Raw genomic sequence first — 12,327 nt, 5'->3', positions numbered from 1 at the left:
TAAAAGATTTTTACATATTCCTACACTTCAGCTAATAATGAATCAAGAGATGGACACTGATTCCACAGAGCGACTCACTCGTGATGAATCAGTGAATCGTGGTGTGTGTCGTGTGTGTTTGCGCAGCCGGTCGACAGGGATCCGCTGGTCTTCCATCTGGATGCCGGAGCCCGTCACCATGACGACCAAGAACTTCCTGATGAATTTTTTGAGGTCACCGTTGACGACATTCGGAAGAGATTCGCGCAGCTGAAGAGCGAGAGGTGAGAACATACGACACGCTTTTGATTGGACGAGAGCACGTGATTGACGTGAAGTGACCAATCACAGTTCACTTCCGCTGTCGCAGTGGAGTTATTGTTAATGAGAACTATTAATTATTTAAATGAAAACTATTAAATATGAATTAATTTCATTAACTAAGGTAAAGCTTAAACTTAAAATCTTGCCTTGTCAACTAACTAAAATAAAAATAAGTTTAGGATATTAAGTATATTAAATATTAAATAAATAAATATATATAAAAATAAAAAAGGCAAAGGGAAATGGCAAAGTTACTAAAACAAAAACAGAAATGACCAAAAAAAAATTAAATATTAAATAAAAACTAATTTCAAATATTAATAAAATATTAAAACATATTAATTAATAAATAATACTAAAAATAAGCAAATACTAAAAAGAATTGAATCTAAAATAAAGAAAATCACATTTATTTTATATTTTATTATTTAGAATATATATTCTAGTTTAATAAATATAATAATAATAAATATTATTATATATAATAATAATAATAATAATAATAATAATAAATAATAAATATTAGTTTAAATTACTAGTGCTAAAAAACAAAAATGAAACCTACAACTTTATGAATTTAAAATATAAAATATTAATAAATACTACAATAGTATTTTAATAAAACTAATACTAAAAATACGTGAACATTAAAATGGAATAAGGACTGTTGTATGACATGTTTTTTCATTCTGCTCTGAACCAGGGTTATCGTTAACTAAAACCATAAAAAAAATAATAAAATAAAAACATTTTCATCACTGGAAATAAAATATATATTATCTACAATATATAAAATAAGATATCTAAAATAAATGTACAATTTTTAAAAATATATCAAAATTATATTTTACTATTTATAATATAGTTTTTATAAATGTATTAGTTCCTAGTACTAAAATAACTAATAACTAAAACTAAGTAATCAAAAAAAAAAAAAGAAGTAATAAAAATGACTCAATTACTAAACTAATGCATATACTAAAATTGAAATGCATATAGAAAATATTTAATTAAATCTAAATTTAATTAAATCTAATTCCAAATATTAACCAAGATAGTACGTATTAGTATCCCTGTGATCCTAAAATAACACTGTCCAGAATAAACTTCTGCTAAGGATGATCAGTGTTTATATTTTGTTTTCTGGGAAGCATGTAAATCTCTTATGTCGTGACCTTTGCCCTCTGACTCCTCAGACAGAGCTTCATTTCTGAGCATCAATTATTGTGACTAAATTACTGTGCTGACGTATCTAATTAAAACCCGCAGCAGACACAGACAGACTGTCTCTCTCTTTCTCTGTCTGTCTCTTCTATTTCTGTCTTCCTTCAGTGACGGTCTGAGTTTATGAGTTAATGAGTTTTTAATGAGCGCAGCACGTGTGTGTTTGGCGTGTTTGTGTTCGGCATGCGTGTGTCGTGGTTTTTCTGTGTTACCGCAGCAGACGTGCGTCTGGGACGCCAGACTAAAAACATCAGTCATTTCACATCTCAGTTTGGGAAATTCGGTATTGAAATAAATGTTTTACATTGTGGAATAAACATATTTTTTTGAAGTAGTAAATATTTCAAATGACTATTTCAGTCGTTCTACTCTCATTTGCCGCTTCTTTGTCATGAAGTTTCTGAATTAAATTAATTTTGAAGCAATTTCTGAGAGAAAAATAAATCCAGACTAAGATTTCAGTCCTACACAAAAACGTTTGTGTTCTGTTCTTTAATGCTGTGTTATGTTAAAGCGGAGGAACAGACAAACCGAATCTGAGTCATTTACACCGCTCCGATTGATTCAAACTTGTGACTTCAATCATTCAGTTCAAGCGATTGACTAGCGAAAACCAGATCAAAAGAGACATTCATTTTCAGATTTCGACATCGCCTGTAATGATTTAAAAAAGCACGTATAGTGATGGGTGAAACTGAGCTTTTTAAATTTTGAATCAGTTAAATCATTGCGATGCTAAATGATTCACTGTTTTGAAGCGCTCCAATCAAAACGGCTATCACAAATCATTTGATTCAGTTCGGGACTTCAAATCGCGAATCATTTGATTCAGATTGGGATTTCTGATCCTTCATGAATCAGTATTTAGATCGGGACTATGAAGCGCGGATTGTGAATCATTTGATTCAAATTGGAACTTTGGAGCACGGACACAAATCATTTGATTCAAAACGGAACTTTGGAGCACGGAGTGCAGATTGTGAATCATTTTATTCAAGTTGGAATTTCTGATCACGAATCATCATTTGATTCAAATCGGACTGCAGAGCATGAATCATTTTATTCAAATTGGAACTTCGGAGCACAAATCATTTGATTCAAAACGGAACTTTGGAGCACGAATCATTTGATTCAAATTGGAACTGTGGAGCATGAATCATTTGATTCAAATTGGAACTTTGGAGCACGGACATGAATCATTTGATTCAAATCAGAACTGTGGAGCACGAATCATTTGATTCAAATCGGAACTGTGGAGCGTAGAGCATGAATCATTTGATTCAAATTGGAAATTTGGAGCATGAATCATTTGATAAAAATCAAAACTTTGGAGTGCGGAGGGTGAATCATTTGATTCAAATAGAAGCTACTTTTTATTAAACAGAACAAAACATCAAACCATTAAGGGAATACAGTTCTAATAAGAAAACAAAGAAGAACAAAAGAAAGAAAGAAAGAATACACAAATTCAAATCCCTTAAGAAAATTAACCATGGTTTTATAAATGTATTAAATTTAGCTAGTAAGAAACACAAATTAATGAAGTTCTATTTTCCTATTTTCTCTTTCGAGTACTCAAACAGTCAAAAAAAAAACCATCGCAAGTCAGACATCACTTGTTATGATTTTCAAGGGTGTAGAATTTAGTGGAGAAGCTGTGACATGACCCTACTAATATCTACACACTTATAAACTGACCTTAAAGATAATTTTGAGCAAACAATTAAATGTCTGTTGTCTGCTGTTGTGACCCGCCAGTGACAAAATCAAACCTACACCTTGGTTCAGAGTAGAGTTCAGTCTCTAATTCAGATGAGCACCATTAGATCATTTTTACACTAACTCAGATCATCTCGTCTGGTTTCGTTTGTATTTTTGCACGTTTCTTCACTGTTCTCATGTGGAAAGTGAATTCTCTCCGCGTGTTTTAGGAAGGCGCTGGAGGAAGCTCCGCTCATGACTAAATCTCTGCGCGAGTCTCAGATGAAGGAGAAGCTGGACCGGTATCCGAAGGTGAGTCTGTTTCACGCGTGTGTCGACAGCCCAGCGCTGGTCACGTGACTGGATTCATGAGGTTGCTTCATCACTGTGATTATCAGGTGGCGCTGAGGGTCCAGTTTCCTGACCGTCACATTCTTCAGGGTTTCTTCAGACCTCTAGAAACAGGTGATAGAAAATATTTTTTTTAAAGTATAAAATAAAAATATTATTTATTTATTTTGTGCTATGTTTAGTTGTATACATTTTGTTTAATAAATGCATTATTTTTTTTTGTTCTTTATGTTGCAGTTTAATTGTATCATTTTTAATTTATTTTATTTTTATTTTATTATTTCTAGTTCTTGTCTTTGTTCTGATGTGTTCTGTATAGTTGTATAAACTATTTTTTATTATTTTTGGGGTTTTTTTCTTTGTACTGTTAAATGTTTAGTTTTTGTTTAGTATAGTTTTTGTTCTTTTCTTTATGTTGTGTTTGGTGTAAGACTGCAGATGTTAGCATGACGTTTGTCTGTTTTCCAGTTGCTGCTCTGAAGAGTTTCATCAGATCTCACCTGCAGGACCCACAAATGGAGTTTTACCTGTGTGAGTTTCTCATACACACACACACACACACACACCGTGTGTGCACAGTTTCATGCATGCACACACACACACTCGCTCATACACTCTCACAAATACTTGCAAATCTTACGCGCACACTCGCTCACACTTGTGCACACACCCCTTTGCACACACTTGCAAACACGCATACACACACACGCACTCACTCGCACACACACTTGCAAACATCACACACGTGTGCACACTTGCTTGCACTCGTGCACACTCATGCATACATGTGCACATGTATGCGCGTGCTCGAGCACTCATGCACGCACTTGCACACATGCATGCGCACGCACTCATGTGCACGCACACACACTTGCAAACCTCACGTACGTGCTCACATGTATGCGCACACACTCAAACACACTTGCGTGCACACTCACTCATACGTGAACACTCACTTATACACGAACACTCATGCACACACACACACATCATACACACCCTTGTGCACATGCATGTGTGCACACTCACACACTTGTGCGCACACTCACTCATACGCAAACACTCATGCGCACACACACTTGCACACATGCATGCGCACACACACACACTCGTACACTCTCACGCACACTTGTGCACATGCATGCGCTTGCACTCATGCACACTTGCGCGCACACTCATTCATACACACACTTGTGCACAAGCATGCGTGCACACTCATACACACTTGCACGCACTGATTCATATGCAAACACTCATGCGCACACACACTTGCACACATGCATGCGCACACACTCGTACACTCTCATGCACACTCTCACACACACTTGTGCACAAGCATGCGTGTGCACACTCATACACACTTGCACGCACTGACTCATGCAAACACTCATGCACACACACACTTGCATGCATGTGCACACACACTCGCACACTCATATACGCATGCACACTCGTACACTTGCACGCACACACAATCTCTCACACACTCATGCACACACACTTACAAACACTCATGTGCACACACGCACACGCACACTCTCACACACACTTGCAAACCTCAAGCAAGTGCACACACTTAAGCACACTCATACACACTTGCGCACACACTCACTCATGCACACACACTTACACTTACTGATGTTGTTCTACATGATGTGTATTTTATCTGAGTGTTTTTTGTTTTCTAGTTGTTGCGCCTCCCAAAACCATCCTCGATGATCCAAATGTCACTCTATTCCAGGTCAGACTGACTGACTGACTGTATGTGTGTGTGTGTGTGTGTTTGACATCTTCCACGTTCTGAAAAAGAAATGTATGTGAAGTGATTGCTGCTGTACAAGGCTGATGTAGGATAACTCCCTCCAGAGGTCAAAGGTTAGGTCAGGGGTCAAGGCCAGGCTTTGGATGCTTTTAGTTTAAACCTCAAAGCAAGATGAGAAGCATTTATTGGGTTTCAGTCACCAGCTGGAAACTGTCATCATTTTTTATTGATGTTTGTTGTGAGATTCACCCATAAGTACACGAGTGTCTGTGTGTGTGTGTGTGTGTGTTTGTCTCTCAGGACTTTAGGGGCACAAACAGGATGTGTTACTTGCTTACTTTCCGTCATGCAATGGAAGGAATGTTTTACACACAATCTCACACACACAATCTCACACACACACACACACACACACACGCACACAAGCGTCTCCTGAATGAGGTCTCTGAGGACAGACGCCCCTCGGCCCGTTCAAACACATTGTTTCCTGTTCAAAGAGCTCTAAGAATAGAAATCAGCACAGAGATGCCCATTATAAAGTGTGTGTGTGTGTGTGTGGTTTGTCTAATCTGCTGTTTTGTGTTCCTGAGTGGAAATGTAATTTTCCCCACACTTTTTATTGTTTAATTTGCAAATGTCATGAATTGTCATATAATCTCACAGACCTAAAGAGACTGTTTTAAAGGTGAATTTTTCTAATATGTTTGGGGAGTATAACAATAATAATAAAAATAATAGTTGGGTAACACTTTATTTTAGGGTGTCTTTGTTACACGTTACATGTACTTACTATTATAATAACATTTAATTATGTATAATTACATGCAACCCTAACCATATAGTAAGTGCATTAAATCAGTGCTTAGATGTATAATTACACTGTAACGAGGACACCTTAAAGTCTAACCAATAGTTATTTGTACAGAATTGTTTATAATAAAAAACATGTAAAAGTAACGAATATTCATTAATAAATATTTTTTTATTTTAAATCATTGTTTGATTAACATGACATGCATTAAATTATAAATTATTGTATTATAAATATTTGTATTACTATTTCATTATAATAAATAACACATGTAAATGTAACTAATAATATGTTTTTTTAATATTGTTATTAATTATATTGTTGCATTATATAATAAATATATATTATCTACACTGACATGACATTTATTATATTGATTACGTTACATTTATAAATTACATTTATTTTGATATAATATAAATTTTTATCATTTTTTTATGACTAATTTTATTTTTGTTATTATAATATTTTATTTCAAATAAATGCTGTTCTTTTGAACTGTCTGCTTGTTAAACAATCGTGATTTTGACAAAATAAATTGATATGTCTGCATTTTTTGCTGGAGGAATGTGGTAAAGTGCAGTCTGGCGACAGTCATTAACCTCTTTGTGTGTGTTTGTTTTGTTTGTGTGTGTGTGTGTGTGTGTTTTCATCGTTCTGTCTCTCAGGCGAGTCTCTTCCCTGCTGCTCTGGTGTACTTTGGCTCAGACGTGAGGACAGGTTTGTTAACATCTCTTTCATCTGCTGTCCAAACCAATGACATCAATTTAATCTGCTTTACTGGAAGCACACAGTGCATTCTGGGTAACGGGAGCGTTGAGCCCTGCTGGTCATCTGATCGTTCTGTTCCACTCACACACTTACTCAGTCTATTCTGGTGAAGTTTGTTTCTGTATGAAGGACGGTCGTTCGGTCGTTCGGTCGCTCTGACGCTCCTGACATTCATTCAGTGGAATCTAGAGGACAGGAAGTGAGCTGTAATCATATCCTGTGTGTGTGTGTGATTCCACAGATGCTTACTTGCGCTCTGATCTTCTGGACACCAGTGTCTCCGCCCTACAGGCTGATGAGCTCATAGCAGGGTGAATATTTCACTGGATTTCTCAGTTGTTGTTTTTTTCCTTTTGTTGAACTGTCAACTATCAGTAATAATAGGGTATGAATATGTAAGAGTATATGTAAGAAAGAAATGTAAAATGGGCAAAAAATAGGAAAGGTAACGATAACAAGATGTATTTGTCATATATTTGTAAAGTGTTGTTTTTTCACTTTTTGTTCATCCTCACACCTGCACTCATACACACTCGCAGTTACACACACACACACACTCTCGCACACGCACTTATGCAAGCACACACACTCTTGCAAACACGCATGTGCGCACACTTGCACTCATACACACTTGCACTTATGTACACACTCACTCATACACACTCATGCGCTCACACTCTTGGAAACGCATGCACACATACACACACAATGCACTTACTCACATACGCACTCTCACTTGCAAACTGCATGCGCACACTCATACATGCACATGCTCGTACACACTTGCGCACACACACAATCTCACACTTGCGCGCACTCACTCATACACAAACACTTATGCACACACACTCTCAAAAACACGCATGCGCGCACTCTCACACACATTCGTGCACACACAAACACACACACACACACACATGCACACACTCACTCGCACACTTGCAAACCGCGTACACACTTACTCATACTCACACACTTGTGCTCATGCACGCACGCACACATGCACACACAATCTCACGCTTGAGCGCACTCACTCATACACAAACACTCATGCACACACACTCTTGCAAACACACATGCGCAAACACTCATACACACACTCACATGCGCGCAACAAGATATATTTGTCATATCTGTAAAGTATTGTATCGTTCATCCTCACACTTACTCATACACACTCTCACACACACAAATGTGCACACACACACTTGTGCACACTCGCACACTCACTTGCAAACATGCATGCGCACACTCGTACACACTTGTAGCATACACAATCTCTCATACTTGTGTGCACATTCACTCATACGCAAAAACTCATGCACACACACTTACAAACACTCATGTGCACACACTCACACACACTTGCAAACCACGTGCACACACTTACACTCATACACACTCATGCACACAAATGTGCAGACTCACACTCATAAACACTTGGACTTACACACACACTCACTCATGCAAGCACACACACACTCGCAAACAAGCATGCGCACACTCGCGTACACATGCACACACTCGTACACACTTGCGCGCACACAGTCTCTCACACTTGTGTGAACACTCACTCATACGCAAACACACATGCACACACTCGCTCGCACTTGCACACACACTTGCAAACTACAAGCACACGTGCAAACACTTGCTCAATCTCACACTTTTTTGCACACTTTTGCACACTCACACACACGCAAACCGCACACACATGCACACACCTGTGCCTACACATGCACTCGCGCACACACGCACACACACACAATCTCGCACACTTGCGCGTACTTACTCATGCACACACACTCTTGCAAACATGCATGCACGCACACACTCACACGCACTTGCAAACCACACGCACACACGTGCACACTCATACACACTTGTAAACCACGTGCACAACATAAAGGGTTTTCTACTGTACAAACTGTATTTTGTATCCCCTCACCCTAACCCTACACCTAAACCTACACTTCACACAAAACTACAGGCATTTTAACATTCTCGAAACACTTCATTCTGTGAGATTTATAAGCTTGTTTCCTCAGGGGGACCAAAAAATGTCCCACAAGGACAAAACTTACTGGCCTTTCTATACTTGTGGGGACATAATGTGTGGAATACCAGTACACACGCACACTCACACAGTCAAACATACACTCACACGCTCATTTACATTCTCTCACACACACACACTCTTTTCCTGGGAGGAATGTTTCTGTCCCGCTGGAATTCCTTTGAGGTTCCGTCCGATGTGAGATTCCAGCGGCTGTTTCCTCTCACATCCGCTCTAAAGATAGTGACTGCTTTCCTAGAAACCCCTCCAGCATGCACACGCACACACACACACACACCTGTCTCCCACTCTCCCTCATCACACACACACACATGCACACACATCAAAGCAGATGCTGTGTCCTGCTGGGATTGGCACGGCAGCTCACGGTGATGTCTTCATATGACACACACACACACACACACGCTACGCATAACACACTGTACTGAAGAGATACAGAGTTTATCGTCATGTAGATCTTAGTTCTGTTGCATAAGTTCATGATGGTAACCTGTAGTTTTACTGGAATGGGTTCAGTTGTTCAGTGCTGAATAGCATGAATTTTCTTAAATTTATTTACAGTAGTTCATTTACAGTAGTTCACAAAACTTCTTTGCTTGTAGTGAAATATTTAGTTGAACATTACCATTTTTTGCTTTTATTTAAATGAGTGTTTCTTATTGCTGTCATACCCAGTGTTATTTTAGTATCATTTAATAACTTTATTAATATGTGGTTTATATGATTTTGGAGTTCATTAATAATTTAATTAATATTTAGATATTTGTATGTGTGTGTATATATATACACACACACACACACACACACACATTTTGAATATTTTAAATATTTAAAAAAAAAAAAAATTTTGTCTTAAAATCTAATATTTATATTTTTTTTACTTCAGCTTTATTTCAATTAAACATAATGATTTTTAATCTTAGCCTTAATTTTTTCCACACAAGATTCACACTGCTTTGATTAAATGTGGCTTTATATAATAAATGTAATAAATTATCTATTTTAATTTTATTTAAAGTTTTAGTCATTTTGTTTGTAGATAGAATCTAAATAGCTTTTTTTTCACATTTAGTTTTATTTATATCACATTAAACCAAAATAAAATGAGACATTTTTTCTTAACAATCAGTTAAAGTTTTTTGTATTTGCATTTCAGTTTTTATTTAATTTTAATGTTTTAAATGTTTTAATTTTTGAAGTAAATAAATCTTCTTTACAGTGTTATAAAACATAGAATGTTTCAAGGATCTTGCCGCATCCTCCTTTACTTTTCTATAATTTCTCATACTAACCACAGTTTTAGTATATTAATTAATATATTAATATATTAATTAAGTTATTTATATAGCATTTGTCATGTAAAATGCAGCTGAAATGGTTCTCCAGTAAGTATTTGTCAGAGTAGCTGTGTTTTGGTGGATCTGTGGTTTTATGGGTAATGCTCATAGATCTGAACGTTTGTTTATTGCTGGACGTTTATCTCTAATCTCAAACATTAAACTAATGCAGGAAGTCTTTAATAACCGCAGCCTCTCAGGAGGTCGCGACCTTTGACCTCAGTCAGTCACATGAAAGGGGTCAGAGAGACGAGCTGATCTCTTCTAAACACTTGTGTAAGCCGTCTTCCTGTTCCTGAGTCCATCCATCACGCGTGTCCTTCCTGTTCTGCAGCTGTATGCCGCGCTCTCCTCCTCCCGTCTCCTCGCACGCTCCCGCTGACGACCACCTGCCGCCCGCTCCAGAGTCGTGCGACTCCTCCGGCCAGCGGGGGGAGACGGAGGACGGCTGTGACGCGCAGACGCCAGCGGTCAGACCGGTGAGGACCGACCCGGCCAAAGTGCCAAAATGGCTCAAGCTGCCAGGTGTGTTCAAGAGCTTATTACATATTTCATCTCATGTTTGATTTCAGACGAACTCCCGTAGAGAGCGCACCGACACCAGTGTTCAATCGTCTGGGTCGTGAGATGTTTTAATGTTTCTCACCAAGGCTGCATTTATTTGACCAAAAATACAGTAAAAACTGTAATAATTTGAAATATTGATACAATTTAAAAGAACTCTTTAAATGTGATGTAACTTAATATTCACAAATTCTGACTTTATATCTTGCAATTCGGACTTTTGTTTTCAAAATCCTGACTTTATTTTAAAATTCACACTTTATATCTCACAATTTTTACTTTTTATTTCAAAATCCTTAAATCTCGCATTTCTGACTTAATATCGAAATTCTGTCTTCATATATCAAAACTCAGTCTTAAAGTCTTAAATTTCTGATTTTATATCTCACAATTCTGACTTCAAATCTTGCAGTTTTAACTTTATATTGAAATTTTGACTGTTTTCAAAATCCTGACTTTAAATGTCGCAATCCTGACTTTATTTTGAAATCCTGTATTGAAATTCTGACTTTTTGAAATTCTGAGTTCATATTGAAATCTTTACTTAATTTTTTATATTAAAATTCTGACTTTATTTTGAAATTCTGACTTTATTTTGAAATTCTGACTTTATATTAAAATTCTGACTTTATTTTGAAATTCTGACTTTATATTAAAATTCTGACTTTATTTTGAAATTGTGACTGTTTTTTGTTTTTGTTTTTTAAATTGTGACTTTAAATCTCGCAATCCTGACTTTATTTTGAAATTCTTTATATTTCAACTTTCTGACTTTATTTCAAAATTCTGACTTTGATTTGCAATCCTGACTTTTTTCTAAAGATAGCAAGAAAAAAAAAGTCTGAATAGTGTGATAAGTTGCAGTTATCTTTTTTTTCTTCGGGGTTTAATATAGGAAATGCATGTTGAAAAATAAATATCATTTTTCTCATTTTTTTTCCCGTATGTTTTTTAGGTAAGAAGTGAGGTTTGATCGGCACAGGACGACGAGAGCGTTCGGGTTCCCCGGCTCATTTCCCATCAGTAGTTCAGTAGATTCACAGTAACTCATGCAAACTTTCATCAATTAAACACACAATGATAATTGACAATTGAGTTCTTCTCTTTTTTTCTGACCTCAACACTTCCTGATGTATTTAAAAGACAAGCAAAAACTAATCAAACTGGGGGAAAATGCATAACAAATGACTAAAACTAAAGTCAAATAAAATGTGAAGGAAAATATGAAAATAAAAACTACTTCAGTTCTTACATCATCTGTTCCTGAGGTCATGTTTAGTTTTCAAATGGACATCTTTAGGTGTGTTTTTCTTGAAGCGATGCTTTGAAGTGATGTTTCCCAGCGTCTGAAGGAACTTCAAAGTGTCCGGAGGTTGGTCTCTGTTAACTAGCTGTTCACCGGGTTAATGACGTCCAGCTGCGGCGG

At 36.8% G+C, this 12,327-nt stretch overlaps 1 protein-coding gene across 1 annotated transcript in view; it reads left to right on the top strand.

The window, feature by feature from the left end:
- aspscr1 (ASPSCR1 tether for SLC2A4, UBX domain containing) overlaps nt 1-11,988 on the top strand; it is a 30,075-nt gene extending 18,087 nt beyond the window's left edge. The window contains exons 9-17 of the mRNA XM_051123004.1: nt 127-263; nt 3,459-3,540; nt 3,627-3,693; nt 4,048-4,110; nt 5,268-5,320; nt 6,821-6,872; nt 7,165-7,234; nt 10,672-10,862; nt 11,857-11,988. Of these exons, the coding sequence (XP_050978961.1) occupies nt 127-263; nt 3,459-3,540; nt 3,627-3,693; nt 4,048-4,110; nt 5,268-5,320; nt 6,821-6,872; nt 7,165-7,234; nt 10,672-10,862; nt 11,857-11,867 (726 nt within the window). The 3' untranslated portion in view covers nt 11,868-11,988. The remainder of the gene's footprint in view (nt 1-126; nt 264-3,458; nt 3,541-3,626; nt 3,694-4,047; nt 4,111-5,267; nt 5,321-6,820; nt 6,873-7,164; nt 7,235-10,671; nt 10,863-11,856) is intronic.
- The last annotated feature ends 339 nt before the right edge of the window (nt 11,989-12,327 follow it).

This window comes from Labeo rohita, chromosome 11 (assembly GCF_022985175.1).
Source record: "Labeo rohita strain BAU-BD-2019 chromosome 11, IGBB_LRoh.1.0, whole genome shotgun sequence".
Taxonomy (NCBI): Eukaryota; Metazoa; Chordata; class Actinopteri; order Cypriniformes; family Cyprinidae; genus Labeo; species Labeo rohita.
This window is presented reverse-complemented; position numbering and strand designations above follow the sequence as displayed.